Source organism: Apis laboriosa, unplaced genomic scaffold, assembly GCF_014066325.1.
Source record: "Apis laboriosa isolate Shangri-la unplaced genomic scaffold, ASM1406632v1 scaffold40_cov151, whole genome shotgun sequence".
Lineage (NCBI taxonomy): Eukaryota > Metazoa > Arthropoda > Insecta > Hymenoptera > Apidae > Apis > Apis laboriosa.
In genome coordinates, this window is record NW_025223180.1 from 9,108 (window position 1) to 36,264 (window position 27,157).

The 27,157-nt window shown below is 21.0% G+C and overlaps 3 protein-coding genes across 4 annotated transcripts; 1 reads left to right on the plus strand and 2 right to left on the minus strand.

Moving 5' to 3' along the window:
* Window positions 1-1,773: 1,773 nt before the first annotated feature.
* Window positions 1,774-9,914, minus strand: LOC122715764 (NK-tumor recognition protein-like). Of its 2 annotated transcripts, XM_043938198.1 has the most exons (15): window positions 9,408-9,913; window positions 8,981-9,141; window positions 8,370-8,485; window positions 8,150-8,273; window positions 7,865-8,075; window positions 7,494-7,778; window positions 7,189-7,409; window positions 6,976-7,104; window positions 6,472-6,583; window positions 5,470-6,379; window positions 4,395-4,970; window positions 4,107-4,244; window positions 3,116-3,307; window positions 2,846-2,991; window positions 1,774-2,561 (listed from the first exon to the last, which is right to left on the minus strand). In XM_043938198.1, exons 2-15 carry the CDS (start codon window positions 9,047-9,049, stop codon window positions 2,446-2,448), a joined length of 3,345 nt encoding a protein of 1,114 aa, XP_043794133.1. In that variant the 5' UTR covers window positions 9,050-9,141; window positions 9,408-9,913; the 3' UTR covers window positions 1,774-2,445. The 2 variants fall into 2 exon arrangements, with proteins under 2 accessions (XP_043794133.1, XP_043794134.1); XM_043938199.1 differs by lacking the exon at window positions 6,976-7,104 and having other exon boundaries at window positions 9,408-9,914.
* A 5,672-nt stretch (window positions 9,915-15,586) lies between these two features.
* LOC122715783 (protein ecdysoneless) lies at window positions 15,587-21,901 on the plus strand. The gene is made up of 6 exons (XM_043938231.1): window positions 15,587-15,731; window positions 19,571-19,849; window positions 19,919-20,412; window positions 20,506-21,004; window positions 21,088-21,286; window positions 21,374-21,901. Exons 1-6 carry the CDS (start codon window positions 15,689-15,691, stop codon window positions 21,792-21,794), a joined length of 1,935 nt encoding a protein of 644 aa, XP_043794166.1. The 5' UTR covers window positions 15,587-15,688; the 3' UTR covers window positions 21,795-21,901.
* A 287-nt stretch (window positions 21,902-22,188) lies between these two features.
* Window positions 22,189-25,446, minus strand: LOC122715814 (tether containing UBX domain for GLUT4). Its single transcript, XM_043938288.1, has 8 exons — window positions 25,387-25,446; window positions 24,990-25,091; window positions 24,851-24,906; window positions 24,513-24,762; window positions 23,797-24,213; window positions 23,365-23,722; window positions 22,473-22,638; window positions 22,189-22,396 (listed from the first exon to the last, which is right to left on the minus strand). The coding sequence occupies exons 2-8, from the start codon at window positions 25,074-25,076 to the stop codon at window positions 22,237-22,239; spliced, it is 1,494 nt and encodes a 497-aa protein (XP_043794223.1). The 5' UTR covers window positions 25,077-25,091; window positions 25,387-25,446; the 3' UTR covers window positions 22,189-22,236.
* Between the last annotated feature and the right edge of the window lie 1,711 nt (window positions 25,447-27,157).

Genomic DNA, 27,157 nt, shown 5'->3' on the forward strand with positions numbered 1-27,157 from the left:
TATATATATATATATATATATGTATAAGTTTTTTTTTATTTTCTATATATTTTTATATATATTTTATATATATTTTACATATTAATTTACAGAATTATACAATAATATATATATATTTTTTAATTATTTATATATAGGCAGTAAGATATATAAATATATGTATATATACTTTGATTTTTTATACGCGATCGCTATTTTAGAATATAATAATATATAGTATATATAAGTAGTAGGATATAAGTAAAGTTTTTTAAATATTAAATTTATCTCACCTCAGAATCATCTGTGCCTATATCAGGTTATACTTACAGATTTACAGTAATATAATACGGATATAAGCAAGTCATAAATGTCATATTTAAACAATTTTCATAAAAGAAATACGTACATATATATATATATATATTTATACAAAATTTTTTTAAGTTGTTATTAACAATTACGATAGTTATTAACAATAAACGATAGATACGATTATTAAAATTATATAAAATTTAAAATAAATCCAAAATTATATGAAAGAATCATTAAATGTTTCTTACGAATGCAATATGCTTTACTTCATATATATTTGAAGTGAAAGAAAAATTATTTTAAAAAAATATTATGATTAATGTCAAAGAAAAAAGAAAAAGGAAAAGGTGATAATTTGTAAAATATCATCAATTAACTGTTCAAATACTTTTGCGATTTTCGTTTGTAATATATATAATAAATATACAATAAATAAATTTGATATATACATATTAATAAAATATTTTAATCTATGTAAAAAATGTAAATAATAATCTATGTTAAATTTAATAATGATTGGCAATATACGATTCAATAAACATAGATACTTCTTTTTTGTATATTTTTATTATCAAATAAAAATATTCTAATTTGTGATTCATCTATTATATCGTGTCAAATTTATAATATAATTAAGTAATACATAAACAATTACATTTATAACATTAGCCGACTAAATGTTAATATTTCATCAACATGAGTACAGCACACGTTTCATAAAAATTATTACAATTCGGATATATAAAAATTGACGTTTCATCGTGAAGAGAAATTATGATATTTCTCAAAATTGAAAACAAATATTTATATTTTTATTATATAATAGGAACTATTAATTTATAATTTCATTCTTATAAATTTTTAAATTTTTTTTTTTTTCAATAATTCATCATCGTACTTAATTACATCTATAAAACTATTAAATTTAATGTTTAAAGTCATCAATTTCCACTTAAAATAAAATATATCTAATTAAAATTCTATAATAAATATTTTCATTTCTTACCTTTAAATTTTTTTTAAATATTCGATATTAATCTATGTGAAATTTATATTAAATTTGAAATCTAATTATTATATTATATTATTGGATGAAAAATTAACAAGGAAAAATGTCTACTAAAAATAATGATATATATTTATAAAGAATATTAAAATATTATTTTCAAAATGTTATTTTGTATATAAAAATAAAAACTTATGTGACAAAAGTTTATTTTATTTTTAAATTATTTAAAGGTAAAAATTGATAATATATTTAAAAATTTATATAATATATAATATAATAAATGTGAATGGGATTTTAATTTGTGGAGATATGAAAATTAATTTCTATATATATTAAATTGTAAGTAAAAATAATTGTAAGTAAAAATAAGTTTAAATACGCATATATACCGTATTATACATTTAACATTAAACGCACCTTAAATCATTCTAAAAATTATAATTATTAAAAAATAAGATAAATGTATTACATACATCCGATTCAATTATTTTTTGTTTATGTATTTATGTATTTCTATATAAACATATAAGTTTTTGAGAGCTTTTAATCCATGATATATTTCATTTCGATCGGTACATGATATTTTTGAAGACAATGAAAATGTTACGTTTCTTTACGTAACAAATAATTGTGAACAAATATCTATTATGATGATGATTTCAATGCATTTTTCAAGTTAAAATATTTAAATTACAATTATTTTTGTCTACTTTAAATGCGTCCACCCAGGAGAGCGTGTGTAATTAATTGTATTACGTTCAATAAATTATTTATAAAAATCACGAGTAAAATAAAATCTATTATATAGAGTCATATACATATTTTTAACTAAGCAGACTTTTACATAGAAAAGATCTAATACTTTCATTATTATTGAAAATATCAAAATCCTATACATATTTAAATTATTGATATTTTCAATTAATTCAAAAAATACAGCTGTTAATTATTATTTTTTATTACAAGTGCGATATTGCAACACTTATTTATACTCTATAACAATTATTCTGTAACTTTTACTATATTTCTGTTAGTGGAAAATACTAGTATAGATCTCTCCACTTATTTTTGTTCCAAATATTATTGATGACATCTTTGCTAATTTTTTAAATTACATTTAAAACTAGCAAATAGTACATATGTCAAACCTTTCTTTTACGTAATTTTGCTTTTGCTTCTTTTAATAGAAGATCAAATGTGTTATCTTCATTATCTTGTAACATGTGACCATTATTAAGTGAACTGCTCGCCATACCATCTGCCAAAAAAAAAATATTATTTGTACATTTTAAATTCAACGCTATATTGATTTTATTCTAAATAAATATCTTTCTTTCGCTTGTAATTATTCTCATGATATTAAAAATCTTTGACTATATGGAATATTCTTGTTTTATTCGATACTAGCAAAATCAAATAAATAAATTAATTTTCATATTTTAATCGGAAATACAAAATAAAAAATTATTTTCGATAGACTTGTTAAGATAATTTTTTTTTAAATAATTTATTTTTTCGATAAATATTTAATATGATACGTACCAAGATCGGCATATTTCACTTTGCAAAAAGCACGTCGACCTCCGAAACATAAATCGTATCTTGGTAAACTTGGATCGTCATTACCGTGCTCTACAGCCTCGTAGGCATCGTTTTTATAAGCAAAAGTTACGAAACCATAGTTATCGCTGAAATAAACAAAGGATAATATGTAAATGTAAATGTATATGTAAATATATAATGTAAATTCGTTATGTTTTTATGAAAATAATAATAAAGAATCAAATATAAAACAAAATATGAAAAAATTACCCATGCTCACGAAAATGTACACTAATATCTACTACAGGACCAAAAGTTTCGAATCTTCTACGTAAATCAGCTTTAGTGATTCCTTCATCCAAGCGTCCAACGTAAATCACTCTTCGCTCTTCTACTTGTTTTTGTTTCTCTCGATCATACCAATTTTCAGGATAGGATCGCCGATACGAAGTTGGAGGTGATCTAATAAATATATATATAAGTGCAAAAAATTTAATATACATAAATGACTTTGTCCAAAGAGTTTATCAGTTTTTCAATCGTATAAAAATTGAGTTTGAACTTTTGAAAGAAATTTTGAATGAAAAATTACGATATATAGCTAAAAAGAAAAAGAAGATTAAAGAATCATTAAATTTTCAAATTAAATGAAATGTTTGAATTGTCAGAACTTTGTGAAGAGATATCATACAATTATTATAATTATTATATATCTTAAGTGATTTATAATTATTTCATAATTGAAATCTTTATTTCTATCTTTCTGATATTAATTTAATTTTCCTCGAAAATTTTATAAAGTTAAATGATTATAAAGTTTAAAAAATTAAATAATTTTTTTTAATGAAACATAGATATATACATATCATTTCGAATCTTAAATTCATTCGCAATGAAATTCGTTCTTTGTTTAAAATGAATAAAAATATTTATATGTTATTATTTTATAATTCAATTTATGAATCCAAAAAGAAAAATGAAGAAAATTTATTATAATTTTAAGTAAAGCTTATTCTATAGACAAATATATTTATAATTATAATATTCATTATATGGTATAATTGTACATGCCAATAATTTTAAAATTGTAATGTCTCAATTTCAATTTCAACGCATAAAAATTTGTTTAAAAATAGCAAAACATTATAAATTAATTCTTGGAACATGAAAATTTAACTTAGAAAGAATGTAGGATAAATTATGCTTTTTTTTTTGAATGAATAAAAAATTGGCAATTTTAAAATTATTTCAAATTATTTACCTTCTCCAATCCCTATAATTATGATAATTGCCCATAGAATATTGCCTATGTCTATCATAACTAGTATGATATCTTCTTTCTTGTCTTCTTCTCCTTCTTGACCATTTATTCCTTCCGAAATTTGAACGAGATGAAGACCTATAAATATTTTTATATTTTTTTTTAAGTTAGAACTAATTGATCAATTATTTATTAAAACTTTATAATTAATATTATATAATTTATATTATATTATATGATATTATATAATATATAAATAATATTAATAAATAATTTATAATTATTTACCTAGAACAACTAGAATATCGAGAAGATGATTGAGATCTTGATCTAGAACGTGATCGTGAATATCTTGATCCTGAACTGAAAGTAGATCTTGTATCCGAACGTGAACGAGGACGTAAACGTAAACGTAAACGTGAACGTGAACGTGAACGTGAACGTAAACGTAAACGCGAGCGTGAACGTGAACGTAAACGTGAACGCGAGCGTGAACGCGAACGCGAACGCGAACGCGAACGCGAACGCGAACGTAAACGTGAATGTGATCGCGAACGTGACCGCGATTGCGATCGTGATTGTGATCGTGATCGTGATCGTGATCGAGATCGAGATCGAGATCGAGATCGAGATCGAGATCGAGATCGTGATCGTGATGACCAAGTACTATTTGAGCTAACGGAGCTACGTCGACTTATTTTTCGATGACCTGTATTATTGCGTTTACGAGATCTACTTCGATTAGTACTACTTCTGCTCCTGCTTCTGCTTTTACTATTACTTCTTGATCTAGATCGACTCAAATTAGAACTAATTCCATGTTTTTTATGAGATCGTTGACTTTTATCTTGTACGTTATTGTTCCTGAAAATTATGAAGTTTATAGAAATACAGATTATTGATTATTTATTTCGTGTAAAAAAAAATCAATTTGTTTGTTGTTAACTTTTACTTTTTAAATTTAATATAGATATTTATTAAGCAGATATATATATATATATATATATATATATATTTCTTTTTTATTAAATTTATTATTATATTTAAAACATATAAAAAAATAATTGAAAGATATAGGATCACATTAATTATATCGATGTTAACCAATATTTTCCATTTTCATATATAACATTTATATGAATGCAATGATAAAAAATATGAAATTGATTGAATATCAAATATTTTTTGGACAAAATAAAAAAATAAAATTGAATGTAAAAATGAAAATTAATAATTTCATATATAAATTAAAAAAAAATTATAAATTATAATACATATTTTTAATACATTATAATAAATATGTATTTATAATACATATTTATTATAAAAATGATATCAAATTGAATAAAAATATTTTTTTTACCTTTGTTGCTTATGTCTCTCATCAACATCGATTAAAGATTTCGGAGGAAATTCAAATACTGTTTCATAAGTTTGAATTCCTATTTCACAAGTGGAAGGTTTTGGACAAACTTTTTTCTCATCTATATCTTGTTTTGGTTTCAAAACTGACACAATTTCTCTTTCTGACCAGATTAAATTTTGAGGGTCATCTTTAATTGGTTCAGTTGTAGTGGAAGCGTGATGAACATATATTAGTTTCATAGGTTGTACTGGTGAATTTGTTCTACTATTGTCACTACGATTTTGTTCTCTTCTACTTCTGTATTCTGCTAAATTTAATTTTTTACGAGGAGGTCTTTTTTCTTCTTTTTCTGTACATGTTTTTTCATTGTTTTGAACAATAATATTCTGAACTTTATCGTGTAAGCTATTAGTAGTAGTTACTATACTTTCATTAGGAATAACTTTAACAATAGGTGCTTGTATATTAGGTTTTTTTAATACAGAAACCATTTGTTTTATTCTCTGATTTCCTGTTTTTATAGATTTTGTTTTATTTACAACATCTTGTATTTGCAAAATATTTGTTGTTAAAGCTGAATGCATTTTCATTTGAGATATTGAATTATTTGTAGATATATTTTGTCTATGAGAAATAACGCAATTTGAAATATTATTTGAAATATTAATTTTATGAGAATTTTCTTCATTTGCTAATGTTCCTTTTCGACAATTTGTTTCATTTTGTGATTCTTTCATAGATTTGTTAACTTGAATATCATTAACTGTTGTAATTCCTGTTTGTTCTTCACTGTTATCGCTTGCTTCGCCTGATTCTAAACCACTATCCTTCTTTGAATTACTTTCAGTCGAATATTCTTTATTTTTTATAATATTTCTATGCGATGAAAACGATTGTTTTTCATATGCTGTATAATAAATGAGATAGATAGTTGGTCATTATTTTTTTTTTAACAAATATAATTTTTTTAGTAATAGCAAATTATATTTTCATACTCACTGTTGCTATCTAAATTACTAGTTGAAGAATTAGTACTACAATAATCATGATCCAGTTGAACTAGTCCACCATCGATGGTCTTATTTTGTGTATTTTGTGTATTATTTGTCACCTGACGTAATGCAATAATTTATATTAATTTATTATATTAAATAATGATTAACAACTTATAATTTTCTTTACGATATAGCAACAATTATAATAATGATAGCAATGATGATAATAAATCTTATTGCACGCACAAAAAATTATTTGCTTACTGTTATGAAAGAGATGAAATTAAAAAAAAATAATTCATAAGAATTTAGATTCAATTCTTCTCTAAGTATCAAAATGATACTTATTATATATATATATATTCTTCTATATATTAAAAATACATCTATATATATAATAATATTTATCTATCTATAGATAAATATATCTATCTATAGATAAATATTATTATACATATAATGTAATAAATATATATTATTATATTATTATAAATTATTTATACTTAACTATTTTTAAAAGCTTATTTCGAAACAATGATGCAGCAGCATCCTGCATACGTGTTCCATTGTTGCGACTAGTATTTTGAATATTAGGCATTGCAGGTATTACTGAAATCACCTTTTTGCGTGCAGATGTCTAATATATGATACAATTTAATGAATTTTATCTTTATTTTTATTCTAAATATTTCTTTATTATACTAATTAGTTATATAATTACCTTTATATTTTCAACAACTTCTTTTGGTAAAGCATCTCTGATATTTTTATGTAGATTTGAAATTTGAGATTGCTTTATGCATTGTTGAATTTCATTAGATTTTATAGATGTATCCAACTCATATTCCCTATTTATTCTGACAGATGAATAATTTGATACTAAAGTACTTTCGGAAGCTTCAAATTGTTCTAATAAACTTTTAACATCTCCTGCTTCCAAAACTTTGATAAAAAAGAAAATCAATATGATGAATTTATAAATAATTTTTATAAATAAATATTTACGTATAAATTTTAATAAAATACCTGGTAATTGATTATCAGATTTATTATCTTGATCAGATTTATTATTATCGTTTCGTGTATCTTTTTTGCGTTGTAAGCATTTTTCTCTTTTTTTCTTTTTTTGCTTTGCTAGTACATTTGTACTTGTATTGATTCCTATGCTATCATATTTATGTATGTTCTTTTTTTGCTTTTTTAAATGTTCAGATTCTATTAACAATGATTTACCTTCTGTTTCTAATTTCTTATTATCATTTTTCATAAAGTCACCAATTTTATGATATGAATTATTTTCTGTTATGTACTCTATAAAAAAAAAATTTGTATAATCATAAAAATATTATTATTGAATGAATGAAAAACTTATTAAATAAATTATAAATCTATTATGCCTTTATCGGTGCTTTTCAAACCGGATGTACTCTGATTAACATGAAGAGATTCTTTTTCTAAATCTTCTTGTTTCATTATAAGAAAATTAGATTCTAAGCTATGTATTGCTTGTTCATCTTGAAGTATACTTTCTGAAGTACAAAAATTTCTTTTATCTGTTCCATTCATACTTAATCCTATAATATCCATATATTCATCAATGTCTGAAGTCTGAAACAAAATTCTGAATGACAAATTGGATCGTTAAAGATAATAAATTTAACGAACCAAAGAATTAGCGAAACCTGTAAATAACCGATATGCTCATGCCAATCCGTAAGAACTTTTGCAAAATCTTCTTTAATACTATCAATTTTAGAAATATTAGAAATTTCTGAAATTGACATTTCATCTGTATCCTCATTATGTCTGAAATTATAAAATATTAAATTTTATAAAATTATAAAAATTATATTAAATTATAAAATTATTATTAATTGATTAAATTTTAAGTTTATAACTTACTCGTGTTCCTTATTCCATAATCTATCAGAATTTGTGATATCAAGATGTGTTTCCATATAATCAAAATCATTTTCAACCATATGCATTAATAAATCTTGAGGTTTTTCCATTAAATTCTATTGAAACATACGATAAAATATATTATTATATGTAATATATTATTACATTTTTACATTTTTAAGTTTTGTAAGCTTTTATGAGACTTATTTTTTTTTTTAATAGCAATATTAAGTTTTAGATATAAACAATCATAATTTAATATTTATAAAATTTAAAAAAAAATTAATTGCATATTTAATAGACAAATCTAAAGAATAATATTATATATAATTATAAGAAGTAAAGATTAATTAAAATTTAATAATATTAATTAAAATATTTATATCAATATTATTAGAATATCATTATAATCATAATATCAAAATAAAAATTTAAATACAAATGAAAGAAAATATTGTAATATTCTAATATATTGTTATATAAATACTTTTGCTGATATATAGTATAAATAAGAATGTAAATAAATAAAATTTAAATTATGAAGAGAAGAGATTAAGAAGAAATTATGAAAATATTCGTTATATTTAACAAAAATTTAATAAATTTGTTACCTGTTCCAAAGATAATGAAAAATCAGGAAATTGTTCTTCATCGTGAAAATTTAAATATCCAGTTTCCATGTCACAATATTTAATAATACTAAAAACTTATCTTGCAGCTCACACACCAATTCGTAATTGAAAATAATAGAATAATTATGATACTTCATATACTGTAACCAAACAACCACGCGTTTATTTGAGGTTATATTTGACACATAGATAGCATAACTTGAATTTTGATATAAAATGAATATAAAAATTAATGTTGCGTTTTATTTTGAAATAAATACTTAAAATCTTTAACAGTTAAATTTTATAATAGAAAATATAAAGTTTACAGTTAATTACCGTTCGTATAAATATGAACAATCGATAAGAATCAAATTGTCAAACGAAGTGATACAGAATTGTAAATGAACAATTTAGATACACTTACATTATGAAATTATACTTTGTCCGTAGTAATGCAATATAGTGATTTAATAGAAATTTAATTTCTAATGTTTTTGATATTATATTATCATCACATTTAACTATATTATAAGTTTCTTTGTTAGGTTCGAAACATGCTTCTACACGCGCGTATATACATATGACATGGCATACATATCATAAGTGCACGTGTCCAAACGTGAGTACAAAGCATACGGAGCTACATAAAATGCCACGCCTCCTAATTACCGATGAATTAATAAAAGTCAATTTAAAATTATATTAAATCACTGTTGGTATTTTTCGGATTAGTATAAAATATAACATCATCTACAAAATATCGTTTCACAAATTATTTTTATACAATACAACGCGAATAGCGTGTCTTTGCAACGCTGTCTACCAATCACTAAATAACTACTTATGAAATTTTATACGAAATTTTCATATATAATATGGAATATTTATATATATATATTTTCATATATATATATAAATGATATATATTTAAAATGTTATACTTACTTAAAAAAAGAAAAATTCTTGTCACACGTGACCGATACGATATACACACGCTTCTCCCGGTTTCATTACCATGCGCATTAGCTCATTTATCCATAGATTGTGTACATAACATAAGCACTAGTACGTACGTTTTGTTACATTTGTATTTTGTACAAGTATGTATAATAATGTATATATAATTAATTAATTTTAATGTAATATTATTTTTACTCGATATTAAAATAAATTATAAACAATATTATATGTTTACGATCTAAGTAAAATAAAATAAACAATGTTATATTTCGAAACATAAAGCAATATATAATTTTTATAACTTTGTTTATTCAAAAAAATATGCAATAATTGAAAAAATATATATATATATTTAATATGTATGTAATATATATTGATGTATAATTAATACGGTATTTTATATATATATATATATATATATATATATTTAAATACGTGTACATGTATATTATAAAAATAATATTTTTTGTTAATAATATTAATTTTATAATAAAATAACATGTAACTAAAACAAATATATATTTTTAAATTAATTTTTAAATATCTAATTTAATTTTATTATATTTTAAAATTATAAAATTACTTAATTTATTATTATTAAATAAAAAAATTTATAATAGTATTATTTTGTATATATTATTGTAAATATTGTTTTTAATTATATTCATTTAAATAAAATCAGTTTAATTATAACAATATAAAATATATAAAAAAATATAATAAATATATTTATATATATGAATATTAATATTACATATACGGTATAATACTATTGTATAATTTCAAATATTTAATACATACTTTATTTTTTATATATATTTATAATTATTATTTATAATTATTAACATTTATTTTAAAATTTAAGTTAAGTATTAGAATAATAATCAAATTTATTTATTATTTAATCATTAATTTAATAGTTTTTCTTTTTCCTCTCCTCATTCTCTTCTTCTTCATTTTTCTTTTTTTTTTATAACTATTTTCTTCACTCTTTAATAAATCTCAATTTTTTAAAATTTTTTCTTTGTTTCTTTTAAATTAATATTATTGTAAGAATAATTTAATAAATCATTTAATTTTAATAAATATATATTGATTATAATTCATATAATAAAAAATTATTATTATCTTGTTTAAAGTTATTATAATTTATATTTTTAAATCACTATGTATATATTTTTTTACCAAAAAATGTATTTATTCTATAATAAATAGCAGTTCTATTACTAGTTCTATTAAAATAATCAAGCAATTTTACTCTCTTTGTGAATAAAAAAGATTTAATTATGTATAAAAGAGATTAAGAATATGGAATATTCGATATGGAATATTTCCTAATATATATTATATATTTCCTAATATAATATATATTATATTATTTATCAATCTAAACTAATCAGGATATTATATATCATGTCCATCATCAAATTCATAGTATTGACATAAAAAAAACATTTAATAAGACAGTAGAAGATCTTCTCTCCTACAAAACTCAATAAACCAAACCAACATGTAAATTAAATTTCTGCCAACAAGTTGAAATCATATTACCATATTATCAATTAAATAGTACCATACTCTATACAAAATTAAGTTTAATCCTGTAATATTTGATAAACAAATATGTCACATTGCAAAAGAAAAGAAGAAGTTGAAGTGTATGTTGATAACAATATCTGTGGTTAGTTTATCAGTAATAAATATTTATAATTATTAATATATATCCTTAACCTCTCTTTAGATAATATTAAATGAATATATAAAACAAATATATTTTTTAAATGATATAAATCTTTAATTAAATATGTATATACAAAAGATGTATATAAGTAAGACAAATCATATTATAGTAAAGATTTATAAAACGATTATCAATTATTAAAAAAAATTATAGTATACGTATGCAATTATATATTTAAAAAATGTATATATATTGGAAATATTATTAATACATAAAATTCATATTTCATATTTGTTTTTTTAACTTAATTTTTTTTTTTACTAATATTTTATTACTATATTTCATTTAATAATATTGTTTTATTGAAAATCAAATAACGATTATTTTTTTTTATTCAAAGATAAATTATTTCATTCTTATGAATTGCATATTTAAAAGTAAAATAATCTTATCATAATAATTAATAAAAAATTTATATTAAACTTATTAAACTTATTATCAAAGAAAATTTATGGTATAAAATATATATTAAGTTAAATATATCTTGTTTATTTCCTTTTGAACTATATTTTTTTATATAATTTATATATATTTATAATTAATTTAAAAAAAATTTAAATATATAATAAGGTAAACCATTCAATAAGAATTGAATCAAGATAATAGATAAAATTTCAATTTACTTGATTATTCATATATATTTATTAGTAAATAATATACATATTTATTATATTTGTAGATTAGATTAAAATAGTTTAAGGATATTTAATATGAATATCTATATTAACAAAACATTATTCATGTAATTGAAAATTATTGTATTTTATGGATAGAGTTTATTACTTGTCTATAATATTATTTACAATCACAGGATTGTTTCTTTCCTTTTTTCCTTATTTTTTTTTTTTTTCTTTCATTTATTCTACTTTAATCCTTCATTTTTATCTTGCTTTTTCATTTTATATTGTCTTGTTTATTCATTTTTTAAATTCTCTTATATATATTCATACATTTTAATTTTATATTTATACATATTTATACATTGCTTCTTTTATTGTCAAAAAAAGTTGTTTTTATATTATTTTCATTCTTAATATACTGTTTCTAGTATTTCTCTTTCTTTTTTTGTCAGTTTATTATTAATATATTATTTGAATTCATTATAATATGTATGAAATATGTTTCTCCTTGCTTTAGTCAATTTAGTTTATTGATTTCATTCAAACTTCTCGTTTTCATTTCCTTTTTTCTTCTTTTTTTATCATTTCCCAGTTTACATTATAACATATTTTATACTCGTATACGTATAATCCTGAATTATCATAATTATCATAACGACGGGTATATCGAAATAATTCAAATCGGAATTGAATTTTAAAATATTTATTAGTAAATATATAAAAAAACAATGAGAATTAAATATCTATTGAAATGTTACTAATCAACATTTTGAGATCATTCTATATTTAATTAAAGAACTTCTATTTTTGTTAAACAATTTGTTAAATTTACAATAAAAACATATATTATCACATTGGTATCGAAACCTGGAAAAAAAAAAATCTTTTTAGAAAAAAAGGAAAAAAAAACTAAAAGAATAAGGAGTAAAAGAATCACAACTAATGCCAACATCGTATGCAGAGAAGACCACGAAAGAAAAATTAAAGCGTAGATAGAGATTGAAAGATAATCTCCATTGTTTCGAATCGTTTCTTTTATAAAACATTCGGAAAGAAATTACGTTTAAATGCAAAAAACCATGCATTATTTTTGAAATTATCTTTGAAGGAATTAAAAAAAAATTAATCTCCATTATATTATAAAGGAAATATAACAGAATGAGATTAATCATCAAAGCTATCTCATTGTGCAAAAAGCGATAATTGGAGCCAACTTTTTAAAAAGATTCAACTTATTTGATTTGTTAGAATAAAAGATTTACATACAGTACTATTACAAGAACTTAAGAGAAGTATATGTATAAATAGAAAATTTGATACATGTGTTGTTTCTACAATTCGTATATAATAAAATAACAATAATTTCTCTTATAATATTTTTAAAAATTTCTTAACAATTGCCGCACAATTTTACTCGATCAAAATATCAGATATCCATTAAATTGCTATTCTTCATTAGCAAAAGACAAGATAATTAGCTCTAGAGATCATAATCTACTAAAATATAATTCAAGGAAAATATTAGTTATATCCTTCAAGAATCAATCTATTTACACAACAAGAAAAAAAAAACAAGATAGAAAATGGAATCATATTACAAATTAAACGAAGTCACAATTTCAGATATCACATATAAAAAATTTATGATAAATACAACGATAGATTTACACCATATTTATTTTAATTATAATAGCTTCGAAGGATCGCCAAAAAAATAATTATCGTTATATGTTCGATTTGTACAAATTTATAAATAATCATATAAATATTCGATTTTTGCAATGGAACACAATTATTTTAAACATTTTTAGATACAGTTCTTTAAAATTGGAGTTCTCCTAGAGACCATTATATCGATGATATAATTGTAGTTTTCAGGGATAACACAGTGTGAAAATCTGTATTAAATAATTATAAGAAAAATTCTATTACAATGGATTTTCATGTAAAAAGAAATTAGAAACCTAAAATATAAAATTAACAAGATGTTATACATAGATGTTATAGCACTATATTAAATAAAAGTGCTAAATAAAAAGTTACCATTCTTCTTTTCGATTTATTTCTGCACGAAATCACTTTTTTTCTATAATGATTTCCAATATAGTTTTATTGATATTCTATATATGGTTTTGAATGCTGGCTTTAAAAAAGTAAATATCTTTCGGATCTTAATCAAATTCTACTTATTTATTTTGTGGCAATATTTTAATATAAGAATTATTATAACTACGAATAATATTATCAAAATACAAAGGTATATAAAGGTTAAAATTTTCATAATAGGCGTACGAGTACATTGTATTCTTACTTTTTATAATATGCTCTGGAACATTAAAATGTATATAATATAAATGATTATCAAATTAAAGTTTTAATATTTAATATAAATATATATTAGTAATATATATATGTTCATGAATTTATTGATCGATTTAATAAATATATAACATTTACAAATCTTTTACACTCGAAGATTTTGTTTGCTCATATTAGTAGCTATTCGAAGCAATTTCAATATTTATATATAGGTAAAAATATACGTAAAAAGAAGAATTTGGAAGATACAAAAAAAAAAAAAATTATAAACTCGAATTTAATACATCGAATCAATAGAAGAAGAAGACTAAATTGAAAAATATACAATTATTTCTATACATGAGGCTGATGTATTGTGCAGAGCTACAACGTTGCCAGGAGAATTTCCTCATGGAGAGGAAAAGCTGATATAGATTCGTATACACTACATAGAGTTTTATATACATGTACAGTTACATAGACTAATGCTCATCTTTCATCATTCATTTTTATGCTATGTAATATGAATACGCCGAAATAACTGCCCGTTGCAGGAATAGGTGAAATAATTACGATTCATTTTGGTCACAATGTTACAAATTTAATAAAAATTTCAAATAGTTCGATAGTGAACTCCTCGAATCCTGCAAAGGGTTAATAGAAAAACAATTTAAATAATATCTATATATAAAAATAAATCAAAAATTGTAAATTAAATTTTTTAAAAAAATAATTTTACATCTTTTTATTTTGAAAATTATTTTTACTAATAAATACATATTATAAAATTAACATATAGATAAAATGTTTCTAATGATTTCATTTTCAATATAGCAAACCATGATAATGTTCACATGAAAAGAGGTTCTGTAGTTGATTCTCACTTTTGTTTATGTCGAAATACGAACGAAGGATGTTTCATTCCTACGGATTGTAATACTTTTCAACCCACTAATACTGGTACAGTAAGCGCATGCTTACCTTATCAATGTATTGAAGAAATGGAATGGAATTGCTATACCCCGCCGAAACCAAGTTGTAGATGGTTAAATAACTTTTGTGAATTACGTCGCCAATGGAGTAACCATGCTCGCCGACAAAAATGTAAATGTTGCAACTGTAAACAACGGTAAGAATGCATTATTTGAAATTTCATATTTAAAATAGAAATTGTTGCATCACGTACTTTCATTTAATATTAATTATGTAGATATATTTTTTATCATTAGATTGTGAATATTTGTGCATTCACATAAAATTTCAATTTTATATTGATATTAATTATAATTTTATATATACGAATATAAAACAAAATATTCTTCACAATGCATATTTAGGGCATGAAAAAAAATTTCTATTTAGATGTTATTTCTTTTCATTGATAAAGATATAAATTTTATTTTATTTATAGTCTATTTCTTATTAAATTTAAAAGATAAGTTTTTAAGTATTGAATTTTAATAAAATATATATTTTCCGATTTTTTTTATTTAGATTCAAATATTTATACATTTATATATATTATATAACAAAAAAAAATAAACAATTTTTAATCTTTTTATCAAACTAAAACTTTGTTTTTTCTACTATTTCTACTATTTCAGAATATGATTCGAAAATATTTTTTGTACATGATACTACATTATGAACACATTTTTTATATCAACATTTGTCATTAAAATACAAATTATTTTTACGTTATTTTACGTTTTTATATTTTTATTTTTGTAGCAAATGTTACATTTAATTTTATTAATAGATGTGTTTATAAAATTTATAAATTTCTAATATATAATGTTTAAGAAACATAAAAAAAAAAATTGAGAAATTTTAAATGCTAAATAACATATTCACATAGAAATTAGATTAACAATTGATTGTCGAGAATAATGTCAAGAAAATAATAAATAAATTAAAAAAATAATAAATTTTTTTAATGATTGATTTGGAGAAATGGGGAAATAAAGTATTGCATATGCATTAACCACGATCTGACAAAAAATAAGAGATATTAGAATAGAAATTAAAATCAGGAATCAGAACAAATTAGACAATTTCTAGTTAAGATTTTAATTCTTCTTCTTTAAGAATTCTGAATTCCTTAGTGAAATATATATATATATTTGAATCTCATCTCTCAAGCAAATGAGATTTTCTTATTCTCATGTTTTTTTTTTTTTTTTTTACAAGACAAATGAAACGTGCTACTTTTTGTAACATATATTTATAGAAGTATTAAGAAGAAAGATAAATAGATATCTTTTTCGTTAGATTTAAAACCATACACATTCATCATTTTGTTGATTATTTATAAATAGATAGAATAGATACTACTTTTGATCCCATTCACTTTCACATTTAATAATTATAGTTTCGAAAAATAATGATCGCAACATTATTTCTTCGCAATAGAATGTTTAATCATAAGGTTTTAAATAATAAAAATATAAAAACAATTATTACATTCAGTAATGAAATGTTATATGTATATTTGTAAATGTGTATATTTAAAAAAAAAAAAAGAGATAGCTTTAAATCAAATTTATAGATTCGTAATTTATCATTGAAATCAAAATTACATCCTATCGAAGAATCAATCGATTGATTCATTCTGGATTTATTTATTGTTTTGTGATCAAAATTCTAAAATGCTTATCATATGTATACATATATATGTACCGTGTATTGAAAATTTATTTAATTTATATTTTCATCTTATATATTTATGAAAGGATATCTACGTAGAATTTGAATATTTCTAAGTGGGATATATATAAAGTATTGAATTATTGACTTGTATTATTTTATATGAAGGATTAATATAACAGATGATGTGATGAATCCGGTAAGTGTCAGCAATACAACGGGAAGTACACCACATATGTATATACGTACTTGTAATAATGGATGGAAAAAGAAAAAGGCATACTTTAGTTTGCTTTCTTACATTGGGAGTATTGGTTACACCACTCTGATACCCAGACCCCTGGCTTTGGTTTCATTTACGTTATTGATTTTTATTATTGTAGCATTATCTTCTGTTTTAATTATTTATCAACATTATTCTTCTTCTCTGACATGCTTAAGACATTCTAATTAAAAATTGTAAATGAGAATAGTACATAAAATTTTCTTATTAAAATATTAATTAATAAATAAACATTGATCTATAGGTTAAAAAAACATAAAATTATTATCAATTATCAAAAAGGGAAAAATAATAATAAATTTCTACTATAACATATTTTAATTATTATAGTTGTCTTATATTTAAGAATTATACATTTAACATTAAGCCCGCACATGCACATTGTACTTATATTGTTAGCATACATAAATACACAAATATGGTTTAAGGACATTTGTAATACGTGTTGTTATTATTTTTATAGAACATAAAACATAATAATAATTTTACTATTAAATATAATTTTATTAAACATTAAACATCCGAGTAAAGATATTTAATTCGGTATTTCTATAATACTATAATACTATATTTTAACGATTTCTAATTTTTTAAATTTTTAATTAAAATAAATAATAAATAGTTAATAATATCTAATTTTGAGTAAAAGATCATAGAAATTATATATATATATTTACATAATGTAATCAAAATTTATTTCGTTTCTCATTTTTTATTATATATTATTTGAATATTATTATCCTTTATTTATCTAATAAATAAATCGTGATGTAACAATAATAAAGATAAAAAAAATAGATAAAAGAAATTAATTATATAAGATATATTACATTTAACTCTAAAAGCCTTATTTAAATGTTTATATTTAAAATATAATATCCTTTATTTTATTAAAGATTCAAATAAGATAAGATAATACGATATATAATGTGATATATCGAATAAATAATACATCAAAAATCTTAAAATGAAAATATGAAAAATGAAATATAAATCTTAAAATGAAAATGTTAAATATATATATTTCGTAATTTTATCGCGAAATTAAATAAAATTTGATAATGTTTTAAAAAAAATATGAATGATGTTTTCATAATAACATTATCTCTTTTAATTTATTACATTATAATTTTAAAATCAAAATTTTTGATGATATTGTGATGATATTCTACTTACTTGATTCCTAATGATATTTTGTTATTTATCTATTATTTATATTGTAAAATTGTCACAATAACAGTGTATTTATTTATTATTATTATGAATTCTTTTAAATCACGATCTATCATTAATTTATTATTATTCATTTGTTTCAATTTATTTTTATATATAAAAAAAATAATTAATTTTTAACAGACGATTTTTTCATTCTCTTTCTCTTATCTTTCTTTTCTATTCTTTTTCTTTTTTTTGAATTTCTTGATCGTTTAAAATCAGATTCGCTTTAAATAGCATTCTTAATTAGTATTTTTTGTAACATTTATATACACATTTATATATATACACATTTATATATATTCTTAAACAATTGTATAACAAAATTTTTATAATTTTATTATCAATTCATTAATTCGATAGTTTCTTATAAAGAGAATAGTATACTAACGTTGATTGAATTCATCAACCAATAGTTGAAGTCGTAATGTATCACGTGATTTGGTTTGTTTATATTCGATGATTCGTGTAAGTGAACTTATAGTTGGACGGATATTAGTAATTTGTACTTATTGTGATAAGTAATATTTTACTTATTATTATAATATAATAATATTTTGATTGTCTTATGTATCTTTAAAATAATTAATAAATATCAATATTTGATAAATTTATTGCAAATGTGAATAAATTGTATATAAATAATTATATAGAAATGACAATTTATAAGATTCGATTAATTTTAATAGAAAAATTTGTTGTGTCAAAAATTTCTTTTTTTACGCGTACACGACAGTATCAATATTTATGAAAATCTGATTTTTATATTTTTATAAATTTGAAAAAATTTATCTACGATAAAAAGTGATTTTCATTTCATTAAGACCTTACAGACATTGATGAAACCATGGCTTACACAAAAATATCTAAAGTTAAAGAAGATGATGTTCTTGAATGTTTTCTTTATCCAAAAATTTGTTACACAAAGCCTTTAATAACCATAACAGAGGAAATTCTTATACAAGAAATTATAAAATTCAATGAAGAAATTGCATCATACATTGAAAATTATATTTGGCATAATGATAATTTGATTTTTCGTCCTAGAACAAAACAAGCATTATTATTAGAAAAACTCATTGAAAATTCTACAATTATAGAAGGTAAAATATTATATAATTTTATAAATTATTGATTTTAATCATTATATTATATTATTTTTATTTTTACAGAATGTAATATATTACCTCACATTTATGTACGCTTATGTTTTGATGAAGATATAACTGATGAGTGGTTTACGGTTTTTTTAATATCTAAACTTACACAAACTTTTGATGGGTTGATCGCTAAAATTATAGACTCTGATGGTGAATTTCTTTTAATAGAAGCTGCAAATGTCTTACCCCCATGGGCTAATCCTGAAACATGTGAAAATCATGTATTTATGTATAATGGTGAATTGCATATTGTTCGCGATAAACATAAAACATTATTGGATTCATTAAATAATATTTGGGAGGAACCTTATCTATACAGGGCCCCTGAGAAAGTACAAGATGTATTAAGAAAGCGAATTAATACTTATCCTGATGAAATTAAAAAAAGAAATCATAAAGCTCGAGTTTTTTTATCAGAAAAAGCAATTTCAATACTTCAACAAGAACCAAGATTAGTTGCATTAGCTATTCGAACTATATGTCATTCTGATCCATTTGAAAGAAAAGTAAAAATTGAATTATTATCATCTTACTTTTTGTCCAAATAAATTTTATTTGTAATACGTTAATTTATTATCATTAATTTTTATTTATTGTAGGTTTGTCGTGCCATGAGATATTTCCCTCCTGAACAACGTATTATGGTTAATATACGAATGACTAAATGTTTGTATGCGATGGCAAATCATTGTCGATATACAGGTGATCCAAGAACAGGCTGGAATATACCACCAATAACTTGTTCAAAGTATAAATCTCATATACTTGGAATTAAAATAGCATGTGGCTTAGAAATGTTAGTTGCTCGTGCAATTGAAGAACGTAGAAAAAGAGAAAAAACATCAGTTAATGATTCGGACAAATTAAAAGCAAATGATGATGTTTTAAATGCATATTTAAGTCGTTTAGAAATTAGTGGTTATTTTAGAAATTTGTTAAAAGGCAGCGAAGAATATGAAAAGCTCATGAATGCAGCTAAAGATTATTATTTGAAGTATTTTAACTTATATAATTCTAATATCAAAAATAATAAAAGTGACGCTGAAAAAGTTTTAGAAGCATGGGAAAATATACAGACTAATGATATTGAATTGCATGGTAATCTTTTAAAATTAATGTTCATTTAATAACTTGTTAGTAATTGTTATTTTATATTGTATTTTGTATATTGTATATTGTAGTTCAAGATGAAGTTGCATTAAGTCCTGCAGATAGTGATAGTTGGTTAAATGTAGATCCAGTACAGTTAGAAACATTTTTAAACGAAAAATGGGGAAATGTTAAAAGCAAGAAATATGAACAAGAATCGTTAAGTGTTAAAGAAAAAGTACAGATGTTCTTGAATCAAAATAGTGATATTGATGGTGTACAATTTTTAGAGTATGTTATATATGTTAGAATTCTAATGATATTACAAAGAATGCTATATATATTATCTGTTTTCATTCTATTTTTTCTTGTTTTCAGGGATTTTTCAGTTGAAACTGATATAATACACGACTCGGAAGATAACGGAAAAATTGAATTCGATGCGGACATATTTGACAGTACATTGCGAGGTATATTAGATTTAGTTGTTCCTGGAAATGAAGGAGAATTTGAAGGAAGTTCAGAAGGATCTTTAGGTGAAGACAATGAAGATAAAAGGAATGAAATGGATAAATATATGAGACTGTTAGATTCTCAATTGCAATCTGAAATAGAAAAAGATGAAAATTCTGAAATAAATAAAAATTCTGATGTCGTAGAAGATAATTTGATAAAAAGTATTACAGAAGAAGCAGGTGGTTCAGGTCCAACTGGAAATATAATAGGTGGATCTGCTCGACGACTTCTGCATTTACAATTACAATCGCCCACTACAGTACCTCCTGATTTACAAAGTTAATATTTTTATTTATATAATATATATCGAAAAATATGTTAATGATTGTTAATAGATTGAAATTCTCATTAATTATTTTATACAAACTATACATATTTATTATTTGGAAAAATGAGAGAAGGAATTAAAATCAATAGTATCTTCAAATATAGATTAAAAAAGAAAAAAAAAAAAAAAAAAAAGAAAAAAAGGGGAGTAAATTTATATATATAACAACTCATAATTTAAATCATTTTTTTTTTTTTTATAAAATAACATTTGTATACTAATTTTGATTTCATTTATATTTCAGTCTTTTATTATACAAAAGTTTATTCAATTACAATATTAAATGAAATACATGAATATATATGCCTACTTGTGTATATATGTATGTACATATTAAAATATTATTATATTTTACTCTGAAATATTACAAGAATTTGTTAATAATAACAAAAATTAATTATTTCAGTGATGGATTTAACCACTTTGGAATTTTATTTTTTTTTTCATTTAATAATTCATTATTAGTAGACGTATTAAATACTGATCTACTATTTGTAACATTATTTATATTCGCATCTTCATTTATTGTTTTAGTTTCTTGATTTATCATTAATTTTCTAAAATAGAATAATATAATATATATTAAAAAAAATTAATATTTATATTATAATAAATATAAATTATATCACTTACCTAGTTTTAGCCACTTGCAGTTCAACTTTTTTAGGATCTGTAAATTTTTGTTTCACATCCGATTTGAGAGTTGATGATCCAGAATAATGAATAATAGCACAGGGAACTAAGTTTTCATTAATTAAGTGAGAATTAGGATCCAAAATATGTTTTGGTGGTGTAGTAACTATTTAATAAGAAAAATATGTATTTTTAATTATAATAAATGCGTACATTCAGCATAACATATATTGTAGTATAATTTAAATCAGTTGAGATTAGTTTAATATATTAAAAAAAAATTATACTTATTATCATAAAAAAAAATATGTACTTATTATCATTAATTATGTAATTTATATATTTATATTACCTAATGTTGTCAATAATTCTTTTTAAATTTTTCTAAAAAAAATAAAATATAAAATTTAATTGGTTTAAAGAAAAATTATAAAGTGCCAGTTTTTATATGATAATTTACTTTTATAAATACAAAGTTTATTCTATTATTAGTTTAAATCTTTCTAAAAGCATATGTGATGTTCCATATATCTGCGGAAAAAGTATCGGATATAGATAATGATGATTAATGATACATGAAAATAATAAAAAGAAATTTTTTTTAAATATTAAATACAGAATATTAAGGAACAGCTTTGAAGGATTGATTCTAAATATTAAAAACAATAAATAATAATTGATGTACAAAAATGTTGATTGGATCTTATTTATAATTTGAAAAATAATTTATTTATACATACATATATATATATATATATATATATATATATGTATGTGTGTGTGTGTGTGTATATATAAATTAGATAAATTTAATTTTTTTAATGCAATATTATTTCTTAAGAATCTCTGCATTATTTTGTTTACACATATGAAATATTATTTTTTTACTTACAGATTATAAAATCACTATTTTCATCAGTTAAATAACATTTTATAAAGTCTTTGATCGCTTGTACAGTTTCCATTGGTTGAAATAAACCTTGGAGGACAAATTGATCTGGAAATTGTATACGGATTATCGTGTAATGATATTTATTTAATTGATTTAATATTTGTTTTTTTTGATTCGACTGTCGTTGAACATTTGTTAAAAGAGGTGCTTCTTCCAGTTCTTTTCTATAACGTTTAGCATCTCTTAATAATATTTTTGCATCATCAACTGTTAAATCATAAAAATCATCTGGTAATTCATCTCTGAACGTTCCTTGAATTGTAGCCTGATTAAATACCAAAGCATTTCTTTCACCTAACTACAACAAAGAAAGATTGTATATTTTGTATTAAAAAAAAAAAAAAAGGAATTTATATATCTTACAAATCTTACAAATTCTATATTATTTAAATCATCTGATTCACGTTTACTGGACGATTGCATTAAAATTTGGTTTCCAACATAGTTATCAGTACTAGTTGATGGTATTATTTTATCTTCTTTTTGCTCTTTTATTATTTCTTTTGTTTTTTTTTCCATGTTTTGAGAACATACTACTAATTCTTTTATTTTTTGCATTTCTTGATTTGTAGATACATTAGATACTTGATTAGAATTTGATGGTAATAAATAATCATTTTTAGAATTTTTTTTATCAATATCAATGTTTTTATTAACCGTTTTTAATGTTGTTGAAGTAACACTATCTATGTTTTTGGGATTTCTATGTACCAGCCGTAAAATAGCTTTACCATTATTGATTCCTAATAACTTTAAAGTTGTATTTTTTAAAGCTTCTGTTCCAGAAATCTGCAAAAATCAATAAATAATATTAAATTGATTTGATACATTTTTTTGATTTCATTTCAAATTAATGATTACTAATATATAAAATAATAAATATTATCTTTAAATACTATAAAAAATTAATAAATAATAAATAATACATATATTAAGGCAAAGATATAAATATAATTATAATATAAAAATCAGTTCAAATAAAACAAAAATTTATATAGAAGTTATTAATATTGATATTGATTAACTTTTTCTCAATACAAACTTGATTATTAAAATAATAGTACTAACAATAATATATATATTCATACCTCACGATGCATATAAATCAATGTAACTTTTTCAAAATCCTCATTGACATTTAAATTTTTTAAAATTTCAGCTAATGTTATATTAGGCATAAATTCACTCATCAATCTTTCTCCATTTTCTAACTGTATACCTATTACAACAGTGGAAGTAGAACGTATTTTTGTACAAGGAATCATTTCTAATTGTGCATTATTTGCCAATCCGGTAAAACGTAATATAGCATTAGGATCTAATACATGATTGAAATGCCTATACATTAAATATATTTAATTAAACATTTTATCTTGACACTTTACACTGTTTTATTTTTATTTTATTTTTAAATAAAAATACTTACTTAAGATCATAATTATCCACATTATATCCATGCTTTTGACAAACCTCTTCCAGTATCTAGAAAAAAATATTTCAATTAATATTAATATGAAATTAAAAAATATCTATATAAATAATTTATTAATAGCTTTAGTGCTTACTTGTAATATTGTAGTATTTGGAGTTACCGCAACATTTTGCCGACGACCGTTTGGTACAAGAACTATAACGTTTTTATTTGTAGCCATAATTTCGTGTATTTGCTATAGTTTATAAAAAATAATTCTTTATAGCAATTGTTTTAATTATATGAATATTTATGAAATTGATGAAATTTCAAAATAAAACGTAAAACAAGGAAGGAAATCGTCGTAATAAACAATAATTTGAAAATATTCAAATATCATATTTATATTCAATATGTATATTTTAATGTCAAGAAAATATTAAATATTATAAATATTTTTCAATATTATATGTTTAAAAATTGACAATTAATAGTAATGATAGGTTAAATGGTATAATGATATGGTATATGTATTTGTAATATCTACTTACAGAAGAACAGAATATATAATAAATTGAATAATAAAAAAGTATTTTTTATTTATAGAAATTTATTATGATATCTTATATTATGATATCTTAAATATGAAATTGTTCATGCATACGTTAATATATAACTTTGTATGTATATATAAGTAATCATTTTGCATACAAAGGTTATGTAGGTATTGACGATAGCGCATTCTACAATTTATAATATATTATAGAATATAGATATTATAATATATTATAGAATATAATTTATATAATTAAATATTACATAATAATATAATTTAAAATATGAAAAAAAAAATATATATATATATATATATATATTAGAAAGAAAAACTAATAAGAATTAAAAGTTTAAAATAATAAATTTATCATTGTATATTATATTTATTATTATTTTTTGAAATATATATATTTAAGAATATTAATGAAATATAAAAATATGAAATATAAATATAAATGTATATAAATAAAATGAAATATTAAAGAATATATGTATAATAAAAAAAAAATTTATGTCAATAAATTTTATATCACATAACGATTTATTACAAATATATATTACAAATATATACAAATACATATATAAGTACATGATAAATACGTACATGTACATGTCTTTATATATATTGTTGGAAATTAAACAATTGACAAAAGATTTATGAAAATAAATTATAAAAAAAAAAAGATTATTGATTTTCACAATTATAAATAAGATCATATAATATTGATTAACATAATTTTATAACTATAAAATTATATTAAATTAATTACAATAATCTATTTTTATATTATATTTTTAATTGGTGTATTTTTTTGTAAGATTTTGATATACAAAAATTTACAATTAAAATGTACATATTATTATATTATATATATATTTAATTTTTGCGCATGAAATAAATGAAAAATCATGCTGTTCCAGCCAATCAGAAAAGTGCTAAAATTTAACAACGAGATGAATTAATGCGCATCTAAATGCGCATGTCATCAGTCTGCAATTGAAAATTGTGATGATCAGTCACGTTTTATCGATAGAAATGTGTAATTATGTAAAATATTTATTTTATATTGTATAAAGTATTGTATTATAGTTATTAAGTTTAATTATAGATTATTAAGTTTTGTTTAAACAATTGTTCATTCAGTCATTATACGAGAATTGAATTTCTATAATACATTGTCGTTTGATTGAAATTTGAAAGATGGAATATCTTTGAAAATGTTATAAATGTATCTTGCACGCATCACTAATTAATATATATATATAATTATGAGATAATTTGATAATTCGATCATATTAATGTGATAAAAAAAATTTGACTTATTTTTTTATAACAAAATTATTATAAATTTCTTTATTCCTTTTATTTATATAGAAATAATTATATGGAAATAGCTAGATCGTTCACACACGTATTTTACATATATTTTAATATTTAAATTTTTTTTTTCAAAATATATCTATTCTATATTTAATTCGTATTTTATTATTTTTGTATCTATTTTACTAGTATCTATATTATTGGAGCTCAAAGCTCCAAGAATATATTTTATAATTGAGCCTTTGAAAAAATAGATAAATAGATAAATAGACAAAAAATAGAGAAATAGACAATTCATGTTCACGCTATGCTCGACTTGGTGAATTATTTATTCAATATTATTATAAATGATAATTCTTTCAAGAATAGTTTATTCTTTTTTTTTTATTCGTTTTCATTATTTGAATTAGATTATTGCTTTATTTTAATATAAAAACCAATTTAAT